The sequence below is a fragment of the Chrysemys picta genome, chromosome 2 (genome assembly GCF_011386835.1).
Source record: "Chrysemys picta bellii isolate R12L10 chromosome 2, ASM1138683v2, whole genome shotgun sequence".
Lineage (NCBI taxonomy): Eukaryota > Metazoa > Chordata > Testudines > Emydidae > Chrysemys > Chrysemys picta.
In genome coordinates this window covers 75722341-75747318 of record NC_088792.1, presented here as the reverse complement: position 1 = coordinate 75747318, position 24978 = coordinate 75722341, and the positions used below count along the sequence as shown (strand labels likewise).

The 24978-nt window shown below is 39.1% G+C and overlaps 2 protein-coding genes across 6 annotated transcripts in view; one reads left to right on the top strand and one right to left on the bottom strand.

The window, feature by feature from the left end:
- Positions 1-24978, top strand: part of AZI2 (5-azacytidine induced 2) — a 90150-nt gene that overhangs the window by 33128 nt on the left and 32044 nt on the right. For 4 of the 5 annotated variants that reach the window (XM_005297112.5, XM_065583516.1, XM_005297110.5 and 1 more), the window contains exons 7-8: positions 5005-5123; positions 10281-12920. In XM_005297112.5, the coding sequence (XP_005297169.1) occupies positions 5005-5123; positions 10281-10687 (526 nt within the window). In that variant the 3' untranslated portion in view covers positions 10688-12920. Of the gene's footprint in view, positions 1-5004; positions 5124-10280; positions 12921-24978 lie in introns of those variants that run through there. The other variant, XM_024107426.2, reaches the window with a different exon arrangement.
- The window catches only part of CMC1 (C-X9-C motif containing 1), a 66556-nt gene continuing 62597 nt past the window's right edge, over positions 21020-24978 (bottom strand). Inside the window, exons 3-4 of the mRNA XM_005297109.5 lie at positions 23508-23598; positions 21020-21333 (exon numbers count right to left, since the gene is read on the bottom strand). Of these exons, the coding sequence (XP_005297166.1) occupies positions 21213-21333; positions 23508-23598 (212 nt within the window). The 3' untranslated portion in view covers positions 21020-21212. The remainder of the gene's footprint in view (positions 21334-23507; positions 23599-24978) is intronic.

Here is a 24978-nt window from a genome sequence, read left to right as displayed (position 1 = left end):
GTTCCTATGTGAAACATTTATTGTAGCAAACAACCTTATTGTTTACTGGGGGAGGACATATGCCGTTAACTAATTTTTTGTGACGTAATTATTTCACACTTGTCAACCGCTTGCAAAATCTCTGTGATTTAATATACTACCTGTTTTGGAAATCCAGTTTGCTGAAGACTTAAACAGTTGTGTTGGTGCTAAGAGCTTGCCAAGTAGTATTTGTAAAAGGATTGTATAGTGGTGGATGACTTTACTGGTGAGAGGAATATTTTAGTAAAATAAGTTGTAGTATTTCACAAATGTTTGCAGTAAACATACCTTTTTAAGATGTTGCAGTAGTGGGATGTATGTGTAGTGAGTGGATCAGATTTTTTTTTTATGCTAACTCAGTGGTTCTCAAACATTTGTATTTTCACAGCAAGCACACTTTTTTTCAGCAAGCCTCTGAGTATCACCCCCCGCCCCCCAATAAGTTTTAAAAAAACCCTTTTTTTTATATTTAACACTATTATAAACGCTGGCGGCGAAGTGGTGTTTGGGGTGGAGGCTGACAGCTTGCGACTGCATGTAATAACCTCATGGCCTGCTGAGGAGTCACAACCCCCAGTTTGAGAACCCCTGTGCTAAATTAACAGATCTGAGAAAGTTAAAATAAAGGTATGTTTATGTATATCAATACAGCTGCCACTGTTATTTAGTAATTACAATTTACAATCTGGGTATATAGAATACTTAATAACTATGAAGAAAAGGTTTGTAGTAATTAAATAGTTAACCAATACATGCAAGGTTCCATATTGTACATTCTCATCTGGCGGAAAATTGTACATATGACGTGAAATTTTCATAAGTCCCATTGACTTTCAGTGAGACTTTTGAAAATGGGATTTAGGCTCCCAAGTAATTTAGGCATTTCTGAGCATTTTACTCTTAGTCTGTGGCAGATTTGGAGCTGTTTCCAAGTTTTATATAACTTGGATACTGGATAGTTTTTGTTTGGTGAATGAGCATTGATCCAGTCATTTTCAAAGTTGAGAGCTTCTGAATAAGTGAAGCATAAATATGATTATTTGTCCTCTGTTTAAAATAAATAAATAAATAAACTTGAGATAGTTACTTAGTTTCAGTTTTCAGGTGTCTCATATTCTGCAGTAGATATCCACAAATTTAGGATATGCTTTTTTGCTCTCCATGCAAATGTGTTCAGAACATAAGAATGGCCATACTGGGTCAGACCAAAGGTCCATCCAGCCCAGTATCCTGTCTGCCGACAGTGGCCAATGCCAGGTGCCCCAGAGGGAGTGAACCTAACAGGCTCTCTCCTGCCATCTGTCTCCACCCTCCAGCAAACAGAGACTAGGGACACCATTCCTTATCCATCCTGGCTAATAGCCATTAATGGAATTAACCTCCATGAATTTATCTAGTTCTCTTTTAAACCCTGTTACAGTCCTAGCCTTCACAACCTCCTCAGGCAAGGAGTTCCACAGGTTGACTGTGCGCTGTGTGAAGAATTTCCTTTTATTTGTTTTAAACCTGCTGCCCATTAATTTCATTTGGTGGCCCCTAGTTCTTATATTATGGGAACAAGTAAATAACTTTTCCTTATTCACTTTCTCCACACCACTCATGATTTTATAGACCTCTATCATATCCCCTCTTAGTCTCCTCTTTTCCAAGCTGAAAAGTCCTAGCCTCTTTAATCTCTTCTCATATGGGACCCATTCCAAACCCCTAATCATTTTAGTTGCACTTCTCTGAACTTTGTCTAATGCCAGTATATCTCTTTTTGAGATGAGGAGACCACATCTGTACGCAGTATTCAGGATGTGGGCATACCATGGATTTATATAACGGCAATAAGATATTCTCCGTCTTATTCTCTACCCCTTTTTTTTAATGATTCCTAACATCCTGTTTTCTTTTTTGACTGCCGCTGCACACTGTGTGGACATCTTCAGAGAACTATCCACGATGACTCCAAGATCTCTTTCCTGATTAGTTGTAGCTAAATTAGCCCCCACCATATTGTATGTATAGTTGGGGTTATTTTTTCCCTATGTGCATTACTTTATATTTATCCACATTAAATTTCATTTCTCATTTTGTTGCCCGATCACTTAGTTTTGTGAGATCTTTTTGAAGTTCTTCACAGTCTGCTTTGGTCTTAACTATCTGGAGCAGTTTAGTATCATCTGCAAACTTTGCCACCTCACTGTTTACCCCTTTCTCCTGATCATTTATGAATAAGTTGAATGGGACTGGTCCTTGGGGAACACCACTAGTTACCCCTCTCCGTTCTGAAAATTTACCATTTATTCCTACCCTTTGTTCCCTGTCTTTTAATCAGTTCTCAATCCACGAAAGGATCTTCCCTCTTATCCCGTGACCGCTTAATTTAGGTAAGAGCCCTTGGTAATGGACCTTGTCAAAGGCTTTCTGGAAATCTAAGTACACTATGTCCACTGGATCCCCCTTGGCCACATGTTTGTTGATACCTTCAAAGAACTCTAATAGATTAGTAAGAAATGATTTCCCTTTAAAGAAACCATGTCGACTTTTGCCCAACAATTTGTTCTTCTGTGTGTCTGACAATTTTATTCTTTACTATTGTTTCAACTAATTTGCCCGAACTGACGTTAGACTTACCGGCCTGTAAGTGCCAGGATCACCTCTAGAGCCCTTTTTAAATATTGGCATTACATAACCTATCTTCCAGTCACTGGGTACAGAAGCTGATTTAAAGGACAGGTTACAAACCATAGTTAATAGTTCCACAATTTCACATTTGAGTTCTTTTAAAACTTGGGTGAATGCCATCTGGTCCCGGTGACTTGTTACTGTTAAGTTTATCAGTTAATTCCAAATCCTCCTCTAATGACACTTCAATCTGTGACAGTTCCTCAGATTTGTCACCTACAAAGGACACTCAGGTTTGGGAATCTCCCTAACCTCCTCAGCCATGAAGACTGAAGCAAAGAATTCATTTAGCTTCTCCGCAATGATTTTATCATCTTTAAGTGCTCCTTTTTTATCTCGATCGTCCAGGGGTCCCACTGGTTGTCTAGCAGGCTTCCTTCTTCTGATGTACTTAAACATTTTGTTGTTACATTTTGTTGTTACAATAACATTTTGTTATTTTGAGTTTTTGGCTAGCTGTTCTTCAAACTCCTTCTTGGCTTTTCTTATTACATTTTTACACTTATGTGTTGATAACATTTCATACCCATTGACATCACTGATACCCAACAATCTTAGAGCTGGAATGAAGTGAAAACTATTGTGCTGTCACATCTGTAAAGCAATTTTGAATGTGGATTCAGAAATTCTGATTCTTATATAGCACATAGCACAATGGGGTCCCAGTCTAAGACTTAAGACTCCTAGATGCTATGATAATACAAATAACCATTAATTCCCACAAATAAGTTTGCCTTGTGTGTATATTTACTGTTAAGTGGTATTTCTGGTCATATTCTGTTCTGAAAGAAAATGTTAAACACTAATGGTGCAGCTTTCTTTCTGAGAACTTGTGGTGATCCAAGGATTTTGTTAGAGCAGGATTCTTAATTTAAAAATTTCTTAAAAAGCTGGGGATTTTCTGTGGCCAGCAGTTGACTGACAAAAGAGTAGTAGCCCAATGCCTCTACATCAAAGGTAACAGTGCATGCATATTTTAAAATATTCCAGTAGGTCTTTCAAAATGGTTGTTGATATACAGTTGCTGTTCAATATGTGTAGAAGCATGAATGATACTATCTAATTATTTCATTTGAAAGTACAGGGACAGGTTTTCAAACCAGGTTGTGTCTCAGCTGTTCTTCTTGTTTTCAATAGGAGCTGCAAGGTACTGAGCACTCTGAAAATAGTCTTCATGCACTTGCATAAACAGAAATGGAATTCTCTTGAAAATCTGGTCCCGGTTGTGGGTGCTAAGCATTTCTGAAAATCTGGTTCATAGAATTATGTTCTGAAATAATGTGTTTCAGTGGGGCACTAAGTGTACCTTAAGCATTTATTAAATATCAGAAAAATACTCTGAAGACTGAATAATCTGCTTATTGCTTAGATTAATAAATAGCTCTTCATAATTGATATATTTTGCTTAGACATTCTCATAACTCTTTCTTGGGAAAATTTGACTTGCTGATTACCTGTTTAAGTCATCATGGATAATAACTGCCTTAAATAACAGGAATCTTTAGAGGACAAAACAGCTCTGCCCACCACATCCCGCCCCTTCTCTGTCCAGCACCAAAAATGAGAACTGGTTCTTGATAATTTACACTGTCTTGTCACATTGATTTACATTCAACAGCATGAGACAGCCCAGTCAGACATAAAGTATTATTTTAATTTGGCCTGGGCATGTGTTCAGCAATTTGGGTATCAAGTACCTAATTAATCTGAAATCACTGTGGCAAACGGAGTGGTGTGAAGACTAAAATACCAAGTTTGAAATATCAGATGCTTAGTTTTTGACTAATACTGTAGCTCTATTAACATGATCTGTAATATTATGTTAGTTTGTGTGTGGCAATTTGCTAAATCACAAACAAAGCAATTCATATTTGATTTCTTTACCACATCTATTTCAAAGTATCCATTGTGTGTATTTGAAATGGGCACTTAGAATATTTTTGAGGGTATTGGCTTTACATCAGGATTATAATTTAATTTCAGATGTGAACCTAGCAGAGTATTCTTAATCTTAATTTTCCATTTGGAGAGTTTTGGAATTATTGCTTTAGTTCAGTGTTTTTACATACTAGTATGCACAGCATTAAGAGCCACATAATCTGATGGCCTCTGCCTTACTGGCTATACTGTCCTTTGGCAATGTCAGATTGAAATGATTATTTTAGTAAAACTGAAAAGAGCCTATATTACTCATTAAGCAAAATAGGCATTGTTCAGGGTTAATGTTTTTTTGTAACTCTTAAGAACTGCAGTAGAGTTGGGGTGGCCAGTTGCAACAGCAGCAGAAATTTAACTTTTTAAAATGTCTTTCAGTGAAAATGTGCAGCAAGCATACTGGGAACTGAAGAGGGAAATGTCTAACTTGCATCTGGTGACTGAAGTGCAAGCTGAGGTTCTACGAAAACTGAAAACCCCAACTGCAACCAAGAAAGGCAAGTCAGCGTTTGCAGGAATAAGCCTTACAAGTACAAACCACTGATCCAAGCTATACCATTTTAAAGAGAAACTAGCTATCATATCTTATCAAAATCTCATCAATTGAAGTTGATAAGCCAGAGTGTATTATAGTTCCAGCCTAACCATTTACTGCTTTGGCTTCTGTCTCATACTGGTCAGCTTCACACATAAAGGTGTTGCTGATGTGTTTTTTCTTCAGTACTGTATTCTGTTCCCCTTGTGGCTTTTTTCTCAGTCAAGTGTCGCTGATGTGTACAAGGCTGAGGTGTTAAGTTTACTCATATTTGACCTTTTACCACAACTACTTCATATTTAAAAAAAAACAAAACAAAGATTTCACTTTTCAAATGCATTTTCTTACTTTAACAGTATCAAATATATAAAACATTTTGGTAGCATTTTAAAATTCAGGAACAGATTTTGAACTCTTTCCCTATAGCTATAATTTTTCTTACTAGTGATGAAACCATCCTGAAAACTTATCTCCCAGTGAAATAGAACTCCAGATGATGACATTCCCTGTAATCAAAATATTGATGCTGCAAAACTGGTTTACCTCCACCACCCTCTTAAAAACAATTGACAAAATTGGTCTTTTCCATTGCTCTGGGTTTACTGCAGATTTTATACATTGCTGACTGAAATTATTTCTATTTCAAACTCTTGTATGTAATATTTCCTTCCAATGCAGGGGTTTTACAAAAGACCAATATTTGGCACTGTCACCTGTGATCTAATGATTGAAAGCTAAAGAAGAGAACGTTCGGTTAGTGAGTAGCAGTATCCCTATTTTTCACTGGGTAGGAAATTCCAAAATGTAGGTAATAAATAGGATAAGCAGCAGTCACTTGTTTATAGTATGTTTGATGATTGGTGACGACATCTGATGGTGCACTTCTTTGATAAGATATAACCGGTCAGAGAGCTCAGATGACAGATCCAAAAGGCTAAATATTAGAGGAACACTTTACTAATACAGAATTGGATGGTTCAAGGAATTGATAATCGGATTCACCTCTAGGGCACCGGTTTGACTTTGGTCCTGGTCTGTGACTGATGATTACTATCTGAGGTATTCTACAAAATGAGTTGGTAGCTTCAGTCCAGTTTCCAATGGATGCGTGTTTGTCTTAATTGAAAAGATACACTAGTGACACATTTAACATCCAAGTTCAGAAGAGAAATCAAGGATTGCTTGGACTGTGAATAATTCTCTAGTCCTAAGAAGTCTGTTCTGGCCACAGTGTGTGATGGTAGTGTAAGGAAGCATGCATTTGCTGTGCTGTAGTGGTTGTGTGGCTGTTGTCTTTCTCTCATCTGCACAAGTGCTAACAATTCATTTCCTCGCCAGAAAACTCATTGCAGCAGCATTTTCTGCAATCAGTAGTGGAGTTGTGCATCAAGGGATATAGAAGGCGGCATCATAAATTGGTCTGTTGGGTCTGTGGATTTTTGCCAGGCTTATTTTGTAGGTTTCTTTGCCTACAATCATTTATTGGCACATATAAGCATCTGGCTTTATTTCCTGTTGCAAGCATCCAGTCTTAAAGCTGGACTTGGCTTACTGATTCAATAATGTCTTGTATTAATGCAGTGCAGTTATGATGCACCTGTATTGTTAACATGCAGAGTATAACCTTGATTTGAACCATGTCTTGGACTATTCATGGGAGAAAATCAGTTTGCCTCCTAACTGTGTTCATGCTATCCTCATCTCCTTCTAAACATGAATTGGCTTTTAGGGGTCATGATTAGGATAAAAGAAACTTCTAGAATTAAGAGAGCTAATGGACAAACCTGATCCTCACTTTAACAAATGTTTCCAAATATTCCATGACCTTCTAAAATGATATCCTTGCATATTATAGGGTTGACTTGTCACAAATTGGGCAAGTAAAACAGTGATGTAAAGGTGACAAGACTGTGAATTAATATAAGGGAAAACCTGTGACAACAACAAAGTCAATTGCTTTCTCTGCTTTCTTTTACAAGGACCACTGTATTTTCAGAATGTTTCACACATGTAGTATAGTATGTTCCCAAGCAGGCATTTTGTTAAGGAAAAAGCTGGTAGAATCTAGAATGTTTTTGGAGAAAGTCATGAGGCAATGTCTATTGAATCTTGTTCAAAAAGTTATGGGCAGGGGTAGAATGAACTTCCTCTCCTTCCCACAGTGTTTTACTCACTATTGTAAGTTCCATTTTTGAGCACTTTGAAGTTTGTTTTATAACAAGTGAGGCTTTTTTTCAGAAAGCCTTTTACTTTTCAACACCATAGTTCATACTCCTCAGAGAAATAGAGAGGGTAAGCAATTTATAGAGTTCAAAATAATTGCTACACGTTAATCTTGCCAACAGAATGTCAATTGCAACATGTATGTGGATTCCATTAATCTATATACAAGACACTGTTCACAAAAAGCAGCTCATCACTTCTTGAAGCACTTTGGAAATCTTTACCTGTAATGGTGGATGAAAAACAATGAGAAACTGGGGTGTTTTCTGATGCTTTACAGTACCTTAAATTTAACAAATTTAAGATTGAAGCCTATATAATGCTGTAGCTCCTTACATGAATTGGGCATTATATAACTCTTAAATGTTGAGAGAGATCCACCGTAGGAAACTGTCTGAATTGACACACTTTTGCTGTTTGTGTTTAGAAGCAAAAATGTTCTTGAATAAGGAAGCTGCTATCTCAGAAAAATTAACAAAGTTCATTCTTGTTTTGAGTTCTTGCTTGGCTGATACAGTTGGTCAAATCTTGACTACAGCCAGCTTATACTATTTACTATTCAGTTCTCTCACTGCATCATAAGAAGGATGAAATGGAAGGTTTCTCTTTTGTTGCGGTCACTGAGAATGCCCTCTGTCTGTGGAAACAAACATTTTCCTCAGAATTTATCTCAATATTTCAACCATTTGTTTCTGTCCTGAACTAGCTCCAGACCACTGAGGCTCAATCATCATAAAGTGCACTGATTTTTTGAATGCGTTTTCTCATCCTTACAATTTCATCTAGTTCTCAGTAGGCCATTTCCTTGAACGTGAGTATTCCTCCCCCTATGTGTGTGATAGATATAAAATACACACACATGCTCATAAGCAAAATATAGCAAGCTCCTCAGGGATCACTTAATACAACAGGGCACCAATCCTGATTGGGCCTATCCACTGCTACAAAACAAACAGATGGTATATGTTATATACATAACTACTCAATAGTAGGACAAGGCTGCCTAAGTGGCCCTGTGTGCTTCTCTTGTCAAATAATCTTAGTCTTTTAGAGTGTAGAAACTTGGGTCATTTTATTGAGCTGTTAATGTACTTTCAGGTTGAACATCAGAAATATTGACCTTGAAATTTTTATTAAGTTATAACCCAGACTGTTAGTCACAGACAATAGACAGGTTGCATTGTCCCACAATTTTTTAGATTAATAGCTATGCTACTAATAGCTTGGTTGTCAATAGAAGGTTCAGTTTAACTAGAAGTATCCAAGGAGTAATAATACAATTCCCTTTCTGCACTTCTGACTGAATAGCACTTCATCTGCCCTAAAGCTTCTCCAATCCCAGTATTCACAGCATTTGGACTACAGTACGTGGTTGCCATTTGTCCTTGTACCTATGAATAGCTTACATCTCAAGCACTGCTTTTTACACCTATCAGCACAGATGGGGTGAGTCACAAATTTCCTAACTATATCTTCCGGATGTGACAAACCAGCCATTGGAAAGTGCTTTTTACTGAAATTTGCTAATTGGTCACCATTTTTTCACTTTCCCTGGCAGGGTGATACTACATCCTGCTGAGAGGGCACTGACTCTTCTGTTTGTCCTTTATGAGCATTGTGTTTATAAACCAGAGTTTGTATTCTAGATCATAGCTATTATAGGAAACTTCACCTCACATGTGAAGTGCTTAACTTGTAGGATCTAACTGGCAATCCTCATTTAATAATCCTCATTAGATTTGTAGTGAAATGAAGAGAAGTAGAGGTGGTATGGGCAATTCAGCCCTGCCCTCTCCTTGGCCACATGTTGGGTGAGTATGTGACCAGTCCCATTCCCACTTCTGGATAGTTGCTGCCTGTTTTCAAAAGGCCATCCTCTCCTTCTTAGCCTGTTTGAAACCTGGCCCTTGAACAGAGAAGCAATAAGCTCCATGCCATCTCCCCACTGTTGCTTCATGGATTGAGGATGAGTTCAGGACCTGGCAGCAGAAGGAGACTGCTCATTCAGAGACAATAAAATAGGGTGCAAGATTCTTTGCAGGCAAGCAACATTCAGAGATTCCAAGGCCAGAAGGGACCATTGTGAATCATAGACATTTCTGAGCCCACGTAGATCATCCTGGTGCAACACACTCTATACTTGCCTCACCAAACTCCCTAAGATTCACCAGTCCCTCCCACATCTCATAGAATATCAGGGTTGGAAGGGACCTCAGGAGGTCATCTAATCCAACCCCCTGCTCAAAGCAGGACCAATTCCCAACTAAATCATCCCAGCCAGGGCTTTGTCAAGCCTGGCCTTAAAAACCTCTAAGGAAGATTCCACCACCTCCCTAGGTAACCCATTCCAGTGCTTCACCACCCTCCTAGTGAAAGTTTTTCCTAATATCCAACCTAAACCTCCCCCACTGCAACTTGAGACCATTACTCCTTGTTCTGTCATCAGGTACCACTGAGAATAGTCTATATCCATCCTCTTTGGAATCCCCTTTCAGGTAGTTGAAAGCAGCTATCAAATCCCCCCCCTTATTCTTCATTTCTGCAGCCTAAACAATCCCAGTTCCTTCAGCCTCTCCTCATAAGTCATGTGCTCCAACCCCCTAATCATTTTTTTTTTGTTGCCCTCCGCTGGACTCTTTCCAATTTTTCCACATCAATATGGGAACGAGTTGATTTGGTTTTTGAGAACTCATTAAAATAGCACTATAGTGAAACTTGCAAAATATATTTGAATAAAATTTGTGTTAACTCGGATTAATGAGCACTCAAAAGCAGGATATGGGATCCATTAGCTGAAAAGTTGTCCTGTTACACTAGGCACATTTCTGAATGTATGTACACTATATCTTCTAGATACGTAAATTAAGAATTACATTTAGTTGTCTTCTCTCTTCAGCTTCTACTAGTGCACCAGTACAATGTGTTGAAGACGTGGAGAAGAACCTCACAAAGTTATATTTGACTTCTTCTGGGGCAGTCTACAAAAAACCCTCTCTTTCACAAAATGACAAACTTCTCTGCAATGCCGTAGCTCCCCCTCTCCCAAGAGATGTAAAAATCCTGTCTGAACAGGCAAATCTCCAGTCGTGGACAGATGAGAGACCCATCCCGATTGGCAGCACAACCTGTCATGAACAAAACTCATATGGAAAGAGCTCTCTGGAAGATAATTCCTGGGTATTCCCAAGCCCTCCAAAACCTAGTGAGACAATGTTTTGGGAAATGAAAAATAAATCATCCTTGTCAAACTATCCAATAGATTACCTGGATCAGTGTAATCAAAACTGCCTGTACAAGAGCTAAGTAGTTCCTGAGACTGGGGTTGGTTCTGAATAGGTACCTGAGTACTAGAATTTTTTAAAGAGAAAAGTAGTTGGCTGAAATGTGGTGGCAACTACTTTTGTCTTGTTCCAAGACCGGGGGGGCCGGATCACTCATTGCTGTAAATCCAGACTAAATCAAAAGAGCTGTACTGGTAATACAGGTGTAAGCAAATCAGAATAAGCCCCTAAATGCTTGGTCCTCTTATACGGAGCATGACACACACTTGCAAATATTATACAGACTGAATATTGAACTCTTGGAATAAATCAAAATAATCCAGCTCTGCATTTCAGTTCGCTGTATGTACATAACACTGCTCATAAAGGCATTTGGTATCCTGTTATAAATGTCTAAAAGCTGTGAGCTTACCTCTGACAGAAGTGTCTTTCAGATATAGAACTCTCAGGTAAAGAATGGAATTGGAATGTTATTTTTACCCCCTCTGGTTTAGGAATAGTCACTGGATTTATAATGTGTGAGATATGCCAGGAAGAAAAGGTGAGATTTATAGGTTTCCTCCCGCCCCCCTCCCCAAATCATGTTTCTGTAACATGTATAAACCAAAACTGCTAGGATACACTGTTTAGACTGCACCTTTTCTTTGGCCTTACTGTAAGTATTTAAAGATCATAAGTAGATGCTGCTGAAAGCTGAAATTCACGGACATAGTTTTTATTGGTCACCACTGACAAAGGAAATTAATTGTATTCTACGCACACTAGTGCCTGTTATAGAATCACCCTAGCCAAAATGCAATGATCTTTGTGTGCCTCATTTGTATATCACCAAAATCTTCATTTTAACTGTATCGTTTCTAAGGTCACCAATTTTTTTTTTTTGTCGCAAGAACAGAAGCCTTAACTTGAGCAGCTCAGATATTAAGTATTAGTGTTCGAAATACACAACTGTGCCATATTGATAGGGGTTTTTCATCTGTTGTGTAGAAAACTAAAGTGTTTCAAATTATAAATTTGCCAACTTTATACAGTTGAGTGTCCATATACTGATGTATGTGGTTAACTGGGAAAGACCAATTTCTCTTGAAACCAAGGAAGCTTCTAGGCCAGAAGTTCTCGAACTTTTGTATTGCTGACCCCTTTCACACAGCAAGCCTCTGAGTGAGACCCCCCCCCATATAAATTAAAAACACTTTTTTTTATATTTAACGCTATTATAAATGCTGGAGGCAAAGTAGGGCTTGGACTGGAGCCTGACAGCTCACGACCCCCTGAGGGGTCATGACACCCAGTTTGAGAACCACTGTTCTGGGCAGTTTTAGAACTATTTGGCTTCATACACCAGGTTTAAAGTGAAATGGTTGAAATGTACAATACTTACAAGGAAAATTCTACATTGGGTATTTCATATTCTCAGTGAATATGAAGTTTAAGTGGGAGTAAAATGATTAGTACTGGTAATTGTTCCCTGTATACAGGGAACAAGCATCCAAATTCACTGGTCCACCTTAAGGTCAATGTAAAGAAAAAATGGATTTCACAAGAGTTAAGCAGTAAAATATAAAAAAAGCCAGTAACTTCTGCAGGAAAGTTACGACTGTAATGCAGCCATATCAGTGATGTACTATAAAAGTGTGATGAAATGTGGGCACTACGTGACTTGTGGGTCCACTTCCCCCTCCTCCCCCCCCCCCCCCGCATTCAGTACTTCATATGATATCCATCTCCTTTTTATGTATTAGAGTTTTGTCTATCTTGAAGTCAAAAGAATGTCTTTGATACCATCTATTTTATTAGCAAACAGCATACATAAATAATATGCCTACCTTTCACCAGATATGTTTTTATCTTTCTGTTATCTTGCTCACGTATAGTGGTTTGTCTGTGATTAATGGAAATAGTGTCAGATGCTGAAATTTATTCTGACCAATGAACATGGCTGACTCAAGGGAGTACAAGCTCTTGCAAAGTAATAGAACAAACCCCAATATGCATAAAACAAATCCAAGTCACTAGGCTTTAGCTGATAGAACCAACTACCTGTGTAATAACAAAGCAGCAGAAACTATTTCTCATGTGGCTGCACTATATTGTATCTAGTTCTAATGTAATTTACTGGGTTTACTCCCTTGGTTACAAAGATTTTTGGTAAGTTTTAATGTATTCAGCAGCCATCAACCTGATTAACAGTTAAAATTATGCAAGGAAGGAATCCTGTTGTGTAAAATTTTAAATAAATTTATTTTTATTTGAAATGGACTTCACTTATAAATCTCCTTGGGCTTTGGCAAGCAGAGTGTTTCCTTTGTTGCTCTCTAAATTCCTTATTTTTAGGTTGTGTGCAAAACGGGGAAGAATTTTGAATCTGAGCACAGATCAGTGAAAATATAAAAGATTAAATTCAAGGTCTCTTCTTAGCCCTTAGGAGGAGTGTATACCTCCACAGATTGTTCTGACATGTGGAGGAGGAGTATTCTCCTCCTGGGCACATGAAGGTAGGTTCTCTCTCCCCTCTTCTAGAAGTGCCCCTTTCCAATCTTGTCCTACTCTTCACCTGTTTGTAAACAGCTAGCCTGAACTTCAGGATGAAGCTGCTCTGTTCTCTGTGCAAGGAAGTCCTTGGGCCTAGGCCTCTGCTACAGATATGTGCTAAGGCAGAGGAGAGGAAGGAAAAGCAGCACTCAATGAGGGGGACTGCTAGATTCTGACAGATGAGACAAGGTGGGGCTTGCTGTAGGCTGGAGTTGCAGTCCACTAATAGCAACAAGCAGCTCTACCATAACCCTTGAAAGGGAAGCTCTGGGTTTGGAGTAATTTAGGAACTGGCCAGTTTCTGAGGTGGGAAGGCATTTGTTGGACTGACACGTACAATCAAATCTTGACTAAGAGCAATTTAAATCATGCTTTTTGTGGCTTGGAAGAATTCTTCCATTTTCAAAAATCAAAGGTTCTTATTGCACAGGCTCACAAATTGCCTGCTAATGCCATCACAAAAGGTAAAGAATGGCTGTAGTTTTTTGGGGGGTTTTTTTGTATAAGAAATCAAAATTCAGTCCAGTTGATCAATGTATAAGTGGGGGTAGAAAGCAAAAATCCCCACAACACAGAAAAGTAAAAATTCCTCAGAAAATGGGTAAGTTTTATGAATTTAAAAATACTTTTTGAAAAATCAAATGTTATGACTCATGTGAACTGGTCACTGCTGTGGCTCACAGCCCTAATCATCCTTGATGGAAGTAGTATGAAAATGTTACAGAATATTGACACCGTTAGTATTCTGTCCTAAACATGGTTTGTTGCTTTTTATATCAAGTGAACATAAAGCAAGTTGATTCCATACTAATTATCTGGAAAGTCACTTATTTCCCAGGGTTTTTTACTAATTGTTAACACTGGCATAGTATAAACTTAGAGACACTGTCAATTTTAAATTCAAAAGGTAGTAATAGTTTCAGGAACTTATGTCCTGAGTCTACTGACTGGTTTTCTCCTCCCTTGTTGCTGTGTGAAATATCCATGCCCAGAGGGATGAGAAGTGAAGCACCAAAACTAGCTTCCTCTAACAGGTTGTCAAATGTATAAAGCGAACAGATGTTTTTTTTCATCTGTTCTAGTTACAATAAGCTTGGTAGTGGTTGCAACGATAGATTTAAAAAAAAAAAAAGCCCTTTAAGTTGATTGTCCCTTTTTGTTTTCAATGAATAGTACAAATACAAACTAAAATCGTACTTTCCCCCATAAATATAAAGTAGGGAACAGTCTTGTTCTAAATGCTGATCAATGTTTGTGGGAAAGTCTTACACAACTTTAACACTACTGCTCTTCTGAAGATCTAGTACATTTAGTTATAGAGTGAAACACCTGTTAAGTTGCTTAGGGACTTGAGGCAAGCAAGATGTGGATCATGTACTAAAAAAAAAAATCTCTTCATCTAAGGGACAGTATTTTTTAATAAATACAACTGTTCGTGTTGCTCAGAGCAGCCAAATTTGGAAGGTAAACATGCCTGTGTAACCTGAAATGAGAGGTGAAAGTTACAATTGAGGGGGATGGAAGAAATAAGGTGCAACTTACCTGGGGTGGTGGTGTGAGCAAGTTGGGGCCCCTTTTTAAGCTGAGGAGGAAGCATGATTTTTATATCCCTTCCCCTGAAGTATCTAGCCTGACACACTGGAGTGTGCTTGGCTCGTCTTTGACTTTCTCTTCTATTCTTTCTACCTTGAGTCTTCAAACAGGAACTGGGGGGGGGGGGGGGGGAAGCATAGGAGGGCTATGGCATTGCTCCCTGCTTCCATTGCAGGTCGGCAAACTCTGGAGGGGGAAAAAGGAGGCATCTAACTATTGCAATCTGTCTTCTTGAATGATGTGTTTTTTGCTTCCTTACTTCCTGGTAGGTGGGGATTCACTGCTGAGTGAGTGTAGGAAGAGGGGAGGCTAGACAAAAACACTTTAAACATATCAATATGTTCACCTTCCATTAAAACTTAACCAGGTCAGACTTTTCCCATTTCAGAGACTGACAAGCAAGTGTGTTAAACAATCAAATAATGGAAGGGGCTCTATAGGAGCAGAACTATACTGCCACACAGTCTGAGATTGGCTCCTGGGCCAGCAGGAACTGAGCAGGTTGTAAAGATACTAGTGGGGGATGAAAGGCAGAAGCACTTAAGGTGGGTCTCCACTTATTCCATAACAGCTAATGCTGGGAGTAGCACTGAGTGGTGTTGGAGAGGCAGAGTTCAACACATTGTCCATGGTGATGGTAATGTAGTGGGGGAAACTTTCATAGGCAAAAATTAACTGTGCCAACCTTACTGATGTGTGGTACCTACTTACTCCTCAAGCAGTCCTAAAAGGATTTCAACCTAAGCCCTCGCTGCATTGGAGGCTTGCATCTCTCTGCTACAAGTGCTCAAAACAGCTTCTTCTTGACACGGCTGGTGTGGTGGTTACCTCTTATTTTAAGATAGAAAACTTTGCTTAAGACGTTACAGTGCTAAGTGGAATTAACATGTTGGAAAAGTGTACAACTAAATCTTCCATGGTGAAGGGGGAAATCTGAATCTCTTTCACACTTTTATCCTGAACTCAATGCAGGGTAAGAAGGATGGATATGGCTGCATTGTCATTTCAGTCCTGTACAGGAGACATTCTGTGACATACTGCAGAGATGTAGGCAAAAGAAAGTAAACTATAGAACTCTCTAACGTGAGAGTCAACATAATTCCATTGATGGTACTGCTCTTACTCTGCTGGTATTAGTGTCTCTGGCTCACATAAAAAAAACATAACGACAGAGCAACAATGACATATCTATATTCAATCACTACCAACTGTTTGCAGCACCTACTATGTTAAAATAAAAATTGAAGGCTTCATAACGCCTCATTAGGCCAAGTTTTGGGAGATAGTGGGTCTGATTCTGATCTCACACTGGTTTAAGACCCTTGAGTTGACGTACTCCAGACTTGCTCATCTCACATAGATCAATGTATTAGTCTCCTTCACTTTAATGCTTTATATTTAGACGCCATTGTGTTTCTCAACTTAGCTGCTACATTTTCAAAACACTAAGGATGTACCTGCCTTAACGCTTTTGCCTCTTAGAATTGGCAGCACCAAGAGCCAGGTTCAATATCTAGGGCTTTCTCTAACAATACAACACAAAACCACCTTGAGTCCTCACCAAGCAACCTGGGACAACTACAGACCATCCCATGGACACCACTAAGGCAATCCTTCCCCTCTCAGAAATACAGAATGTGAGTGTAGAAAATAAACTTTTAATAAAAGGAGGGAAATAACCTGGCTTTAAGTTGGGAAAACACCACCACAAACATGGTTCATAAACAAAAACCATCAGCAAAAGACCCACCCCCCCAAATAAGTTGAGTAGTGTCCTTTTCAGTCAGGTTCTTAAGTCCAGCAACCAAAAGTCCCTTTAACGTGCCCATCCCGTCTCTGCACCCTACTCACAGTTGTTGTCCTTGGTCAGTGCAGACCCAGAGTCCAGAGGTGCATCCACAGAGTTCACCTGCCACCCTGGTTGGAGGTAGGGTAAGAAGGCACTTCACTCGCTCGTTGCCCTGCCAGCTGATCAGCGCTCTGCTCCTCTTCATTGGCAGCCCTGGCACCGGATCTCCATGCCACCCTGCCGACCACTTACTAATCTGCTGGGATGTCTTCAGGTCCCACCACTTAACACAGCTCTCTGTGATTTCAGCTGTCAGTGGGGGGAGCCTCACTGCTGGTGCACACTGGGCAGGCTCTTGCATTAGCGACACTGTCCCAAAACAGTCTAAAATTTAGACCTAGGTATCAGTGATTTCAGCTTTGTGGTGTGTATCAAGACTCTCAATTGAGTCTAAATTAGCTGTTATTACACAGTGGAGAGAGGAAGGGTCAAATGGTGTCTGAGGCCTCCCCATACAAGTACCTATCCCCACCCTCTCTCAACTCATTGGGCTTTGGAACCTCTACCTAGCGAGTGCCATTTAAGTGAGGGTGAGTCCCTCAATCAGGATATGCCAAGTACAGTTCTGCTGCCCTTGATTCACACAATAAGGATAATAACTGTTTATTACTCCTGCCCCAATAACAAGGAGACTGGGAATCCAACACCAGCCAAAAGTGATCATTTGGACAAACAATCCCATCATGCTGAGCCCCTAGGCAGGGTAGGTGTGCCCATATAAACAAGATCACTAGATGTCAGGGGAGGGCTCATTCAGACTCTGCTTACACATTTATACACACTCTGTTTAGCAGATGCCATGTTGTTTTTCCTAGAGCATTTACATGGCAGCTCCCACTATGTTTAAGATTCTGAAACTTTTCAGAACAGCTTACTTAAAATGCACCAGCCTCCTCCCCCCTCCTCAAATTCCTGAACAACTTCTTACAAGGACAAAACCTGCCTTATCCTTAAAAGATGTAAGGCGCCAAGCTAAGACTGTTCCATGTCACCATTAACACACAATTTACAAGCACTGGTAATACTATAGATTTCATATTTTTATACTGATTAAAATCTAAAGTTGTTTCCTGTTAACTTCAGAAGGAAGGAAGGGCAGTGACAAACAATACTAAACTTGCTGTTGGGAGTTTGACCCTCTTTCATAGTTATTTTCATAAAAGACAGCTACTTTAGTGGATATAGTGACATGATTTCTATGAGTGGCTATATAAAATATATTCAGGTACACACAAAACAATACATTAAAAGAATGTTAAGGTTGCAAAATGCCCAAAACTTACCAAATGCCTAAGTTAAAGTTGCGAGTGCATTGCACTGGAACAGAACCCAGCTGGCATCCCATCCTGGACACTGAATGAAGCAAGGATCTAGTGGTTGACAGTGCAGTCAAGCCAAGGTTTGGAACAGTCAGCATAGATCAATCAATGAGATTTGGGCCTGCCGGCATAGAAACAATGCAAGTGCCAGCTCTGCCAGCAGCGAGCTTGGACAACCCCTCAGGTTCCATATCCATAAAACAGAAGGAGAATGGTACACATAGGAGTGGAAAGGCTTGTTGCATCTGAACTGTGGACTGCACAGAATTAAAACTAATGAATGGAAGGTCATCTTCTGCTAGGCTGCAGGAGAAATTCCTGCTACTGGTGTGTCTGTGTCCCCTGAAGCTCCAGCTCCTACTATGCAGGAGGCTGAGTGGGGGCCTGGGAGCACGCCCAGGGCACCTGGTTAGTAGAACTCCTGTGCATTTGGTGACTGCTGAGGCCAAGTCCCACAGGCCTTAAAAGAATGATCAAGAGTCAATTGTTGGAGACTTTAGCAGCAAGCCTCTAAAGAGCTCTTTTAGCATGTGCAAATGGTGATTTTCAGCAGCTTATAATTGGGCCAAATCTTGATAGATTTTCAGAGGGACAGTAAAAAGCATCTGTTCGCGGGCCATCCTACTGCTAAACTTAAAATTCCTTCTCCAAAGAAATGGTTGGAATTAACATTGGAAAAAAGCTCTTCTCCCTATCCTCAGGAATGGCTTGTCTTCTTTTGCTGAAACTTCCCCCAAAAGATCTGTTTGCGGCAGACAGCAAATGTAGAAAACCTTAGCATATAGTTAATTTGGCAACTGAAAATAGAGTGTTAAAATAGAAAAAGTGATAGGCAATCCTTAATAGGTGTCACTGCCAGCTCTATCTGCAGATGTTCTCAGGCTTCCCAGTTCATTAGGGTACACCTACACCCCATTGATTTCAGTAGTTTCAATGCCATTGAGACAAAAGGGTGGTGTCCTTGATTATTCAGGTAATAAGCATAGACTTCAGAAGGATAGGACTGTAATTTCTACCTATAATTTAAGATATTCACATTTCCAAATGTCAAGGACAAACATATGACCAAGCAGACTTTCCATTTCAATAATTCAGGAGCAATCCATACTTGGTGGTGATAAAAGATACTGACAGGCAACAATTAAATACAAAAATCACCGAACAAATCTCTTCAGTAGGGGAAAAGCATTAGACGCTTCCCAGAGTCTTGCGTACTCAAGTAATTTGTTCATCTGAAATGTACTTACTGGTTTTAACAGTGCAGGTAAGTCTCCGGCTGTAAGAAATGTATTCTCTTCCAAATAAAGTTACAAGCAAATTCTTTACAGGAGAGAAACTCCCCAAAACATAGCAATCCCCAAACTGCCTTTTACTGCTTAGACAAGATGCTGCAGTTTCAAGTTATCTTTTTAACTAACACACCTGTGTAGGGTTTTTTTTTCCTTCTTGGATTTTTCAGATTCAGTAATCCAAGTGAAAGACAGCATTCTAAAGAGACAGCTTCTTTCAAACAGTAAGCAAAGGCAGAGAATGCTATAGAACGTATCTAGAAACAATTCTGGCTTTGTCTATCACTTTCATTTTCTTGATTTATTACTAGACCCTTGCCTTACCCATAGTTTTGTTTCTTATACACATGTTGTTTGGTTGCTTACTTACCACCATCCACAATAATTTCGCAAGTACAGCAACTCAATTCCATTGTGTAAACTAGATTTTTAATGATATAAGCATTATCACTTCTTTTGAAACAGGAAGGTAGGGGAGGAATGATACTAAACTAACTGCAGCTGTTTTGACACTTCAGTAAGCACCCTCTCCCCTTCGAAAGACAGAAGTGCTCTTGGTCTTGATCTAAATTTTTCTGAGGCCAATTTCAGATTGTGACAGCCATTTTCTTATTCTATAAAGCAGTATCTTCGTCTGCTAACACCTTCTCTTCCAGCCAAAGATGCTGAGTTTAAAAATGAATGAAATGGAGTAACACTGCCTGACAGGAAGAGACAGATTACCAGTCTCCGCCCTCTACTGGCTGGACCATTCATTCCATCATGCAAACTTCAAAATAAACCCTACTGCCTCTTGTTTGCTCTTCTCTACCACTCTTTCTTACCTCCTAGCATTATCTTGTTTGGGGCATGGTCTGCTTTTTCTTTAAGCGATGGTTAAAATTCCCATTACACTTTGTGCCTTGTCTCTCTTCTGGAGACTTCTTTAGCCTAGTATGTTCTTGTTTCTTTTCCGCTCTTCCCGTAAGCCTTTTCTCACAATCCAGCTTTCACTAAAAAGAAACCTTATATTGTGAATACCTTTTCCTTAAACTATGCTCCTGCCAGTATCTCAGCTGCATTCTGTCTCTGAATGAGGTTTCCTTAAGATGTGAGCTTCCTGAGCAGAGAAAACTACTCTAAAGTAATGAGCAATGGGGCAGTAGCCCGAGATATAGAATTGGGCAGAAGGGACTGTAATGAAGATTGAGATGGCATGTTCTCAGGAGCAGAAAGTTACCGGTGCTCTGTGCGGGCCTGACTAAACCTTTAGTTATTATATTACTTACTCCTTTTAATGATAATCTCTATTATAGTGAGTTATATTATCATCACACTTTAGCTGAGTAATAAGAAACAGAGTCATTAAAATCATTTGATCCGAGTTAAATTAGTCACAAGTAGAATTTTAAAAATATTGTGTTTGAACAGTTCCTGATAGGGCACTTTTCCCAAGCTAAATTCAGAATATTTTTTCAAGCCTAACTGGTTCATGCATACACAGTGTTTTGTTGTACAGCAGCTGTAACAATGTTAAATGAGAGTAAAGACACACCTTAAATTGTTCTTTTACATAGACAATAGCTGGAATTTATTACCTTGGGTAAACAGAAGCAGAATGTCTTCCTTTGATTCTAAATTCTACAGAGAGGAATATTAGTGGATGGAGGGTAAGTCAGGAGAACGTTCAGTAAGAATGGATTGGTCTAACAACTTTTTACTCAAAATATGCTACACAACAGAGTTCCTCAAACCCTTGGAGCAGGTCAAAAATATATCCTAGTTATTTTGGATTCATTCATAAAAGAGTTTATTCCTAATACACAAAATACAACATGAGATACATTTATTTCAATCAAATCCTGCCTCAGACAACTTGATTTTTTTAAACAAAATTGAGTCTGCTTATTCAATTAACTTACTTATTCCACCAAATCAACGTGTCGATAACTGAAGTAAATTTCCAAACTTCATTTTAGGATTTAGCTACATGCTTGTAGGAAGCTTCTGTTGTCTTTGTTTAGCAGGAATTCCAGTAGCTCTGAATTCTTCCCTTTCCTTCAAGTATTCGATTTTGCATTCTTCATAAAATGCTGGATCATTATAGCTACAAGAAAAACAAACAATATTGTGACTTCCACCTTGATCCAAAAAGTTAACATTTGTGGAACTGAGATGCTACCTACAGCATTAATAACTCTTTACGTTTTGAGTTTAATGACCATACACAAGTTGATTTTGAATTTGCCTCTTTCCAATAGAAATTAGCTTAAATTTGCATGTCTGTCTCCTCCCTAACACTGCCTTCTGCTGGAGAGTATGTTGTTTTCAGACCTCAAGTATGCCACTATGGCTGAAGGACAAAGCCGAGGAACTACTTCTGATATCACAATCCCACTAACCACTGCATTTTTCCTGGATACCAGCTGCTATTTTCTCAACATTTATAGTTGTACAGTTGCTTATCTTAAAATTAAACCACTTTGATAACTTGTGTTTCATGGAATAATATACTTATTTGTAATAGAAGCAGAACACAAATACCTTTTTACTCAAAAGTAGGATTTGTGATTCATGTATACAACCTATTGCTAATAACCTAATCATTACATATTAAAAATGGTTTAATTAAAAAATGACAACTGCAGATCATCTCTTCAGGGGGTAGGTTAGGGCTTCTCTATAAAGGGGTGTTAGTGCAAAATAAGCTAGGGTCGGCATTCAAAATGCAATAGATTTTCTGCACTAGCGGATATTTACTGCACACAAAGACACTTTGTGTGGTTTAGCTTTGGAAGTGGATTTAAGCTAAACTGCACAAAGGTACTCTTAGTGCAGAGCGCTAGTGGGGGCTATTTCCCCACGTCAACAAGCCCTTCATATCTGCAGGAATACACGATTTGTGCCTTTTTTTCAACTAAGGGCTTGTCTACTGGGGAGTGTGATTTCTAAAGCGCACAGTAATTGGTCAATGTAGACCCTGCTGGTGTGCTTTAACATAGTGCTATTTCAGCAGTATCATATTAAAGCCCAAAAGGGAACCTTTAGTGTGCATCAGCAGGGTCTACACTGACCAATTAATGTGCAACACTTCAGTGTGCTTTAGAAATCACATCCCTGAAGAGCACATTTCCCCATTATAACCCTAAGTAACCAAATCTGCCCTGTTATGGTGAAGGGCACAGTGTGTTTGGTCCTGTACAAACAAGACAGGGCCCATAAACAGTAGATTTAACTAACTTTTTGAATTCACCTTCATTTAATTTTTAGAAATACCACTTACAATTTAGCAATAATCTGAATTTCACATTTGTTCTATACTGGTTCCCCTTGTAGCACATCTGCTATACACCCAATACTCAGATCTGAGTTCTCCACAGTCTGCTGCAGAGGCCCCAGGAAATGAAGTGCTTATACAGATATATATACACACACCTCTGAAGGCAGTTTTCAAAATTTATTTTATACAACTTCCACAAGGAAGTCCACAATTAACATACAGATTAATATTTACAGTAATGCAAGCTTCCACTACATAAACAGAACTGTTCACTTGTGCCTGGCAACACATACCTTTGATATAAAGTTGTTATAAAACAATGCTGACTGTTCTGAACACCAACAGAGTAATTGTTACAGTTCCTTGTAAGGACGTTAATGTATTTTTTTTCCCTTTCAGTTTTAGACTTTCGGCCCTAGAGTGACATAATTAATCTTCAAAAACAGCCTGGCTGCAGATACTGACACCTAATAGAGTACAAGAGAGAGACTAAAGAAATTTCCAGAGTCATTGATCACATTCATTGGACAAACAAGAGCTTCAAAAGAGAGCTCAGTCCAGGTCTCTTTGACACCATGGTAGAATATTAATATCTACCAGCACTTTGCCTAAAACAGTGCTACCACCAGCAGAGGTGCAGCAGTGTTCACAACCATGGGAATTTTTTCAGAAAAAAATGCTAGTGTAAAAGGTGCCTTGCTTTCCCTGATCCATGAAGCTGAAGATATAATTGCTTTCCTTCAGAAAATACCCCAACCTAGATTCAGTAGTGGAAGGCCCAAGTCATGAGACCTTGCAAACTTGCTTGAAGTGGCTTAGCATCTCCATGCACTTCTGGAATCATCTGAAGATACGTGGTACCTTTTTGAGAGCACCTTGAAACTACATAACGGACTCAGGCACTGTCTAAAGGACTTGGTTGTTGTTTTTTTCCAGTTTCTCAATAGCATCATGACTATAGCAATATACATTTATTTTTTTTAAGTCTCATGTTGACTTACTATGTAGTTAGACATTCTTTCAATGCTGCATTTTCCTGTTGACATTTCACTATCATAAGAAAGCCAGATTCTTGGCAGCATTTGGTAAAAGCTGAAATTAAAAAAAAATTAGAGTTTAGATTCTTTTACTATGGATCCACATTAACACAAGTACAATACACTATTTTAAAAGGTTATCTGACTCCCAAATTGACCTCTTTCTGGCATTATGGCAAGCTTGGAACTTTTGTAACTTCAGTATATCCACGCATTACACTTAGGTCAGTGATGAACTTCATTCATTTTCTTTTTTTAAGACACAACTGCAGGCTGGCAGAAGTCAAGGCTTCTCATTGATTTTAGTTGAGCATCTTAAAAGCTGATGCTAAACTGTCAGGAGATTACTACTCTTTTAGCTGTTGCAAAAGCAAGCACATACACTGTGTGACTATGGGTATGTCTATGCCGCATTGTAAACCTGGGTCTGTGGGGCACAGGCTTCTGGACTCGATGTTTCCAAGCCTGCGCTTGAGTGTCCATACCAGGTTTATAATTGCTGGACTCAGGTCTCACAGCCATACTAATATGTCCATACTACAAATGACAGGGCTTGGGCCCAAGTCAGAGTGAGACTCAGGTTCTGATCCACCTCCTGAGCAGCATCCTAGGATCTGAGTCCCGAGTGCTTGCTGACCCGAGTCAATCTGATGTATGTATGTGGATAGGAGGGGGGCTTGAGCTCAAACTTGAGTGAGAGCCTGTGCTTAGTGTACAGTGTAGACATACCTATGTAACTTAATCTTTGCCTTTGATGTGGATGATAAATACTCAAGGCCTGATTTGCCTCTCAAACCAGTTGTACACCAGTTTAAGGCCATTTATTTTAATGGCTACACCTGATTGTTGCTGCTGCAAGTGAGAGGACTATGTATTCCAAACTACACATTTTGGGAACACTATGTGCTGCTTGGCCAGGGTGTTCTTTGAGCAAAAGCTGGTTCTGAGCTCTTGAATACCGGGGGGGGGGGGGGGGTCCTCTGCCAAATACAGACCTCACAAACACGCAGCCTGAATGATAGTGAGAGACCTTTAGTATCCAACTAATAATTTAATTGGGTCAAATACCATGCAGATATACCTGTTCTGATATTATCTAATGTCTAAATGATATGGCTCACTCCCCCAGCCACTATGAAATATATCCAGAAATTGCAGTATGTATATTAAGCTGAATAAACCCACCAATGCTGCTTGGTTATATTTTTGTGTGTGTTATGAACAAAACAAACCACATTATAAACATTTTCCCATTCACTGACCGAGTCTGATCTTCAAGCCCAACAACGGCTAGCCTGGAGCCTTAAGCTGTTTGTAAGGTCTTTGTCACTTGTTTAGCAACAAGATTTTAATTAGGATCTTTCCTTCATACTATATAACACATTAACACTCTCATATACAGTGCTGTTGCTAATACCGCCAACCAATTTCTGAA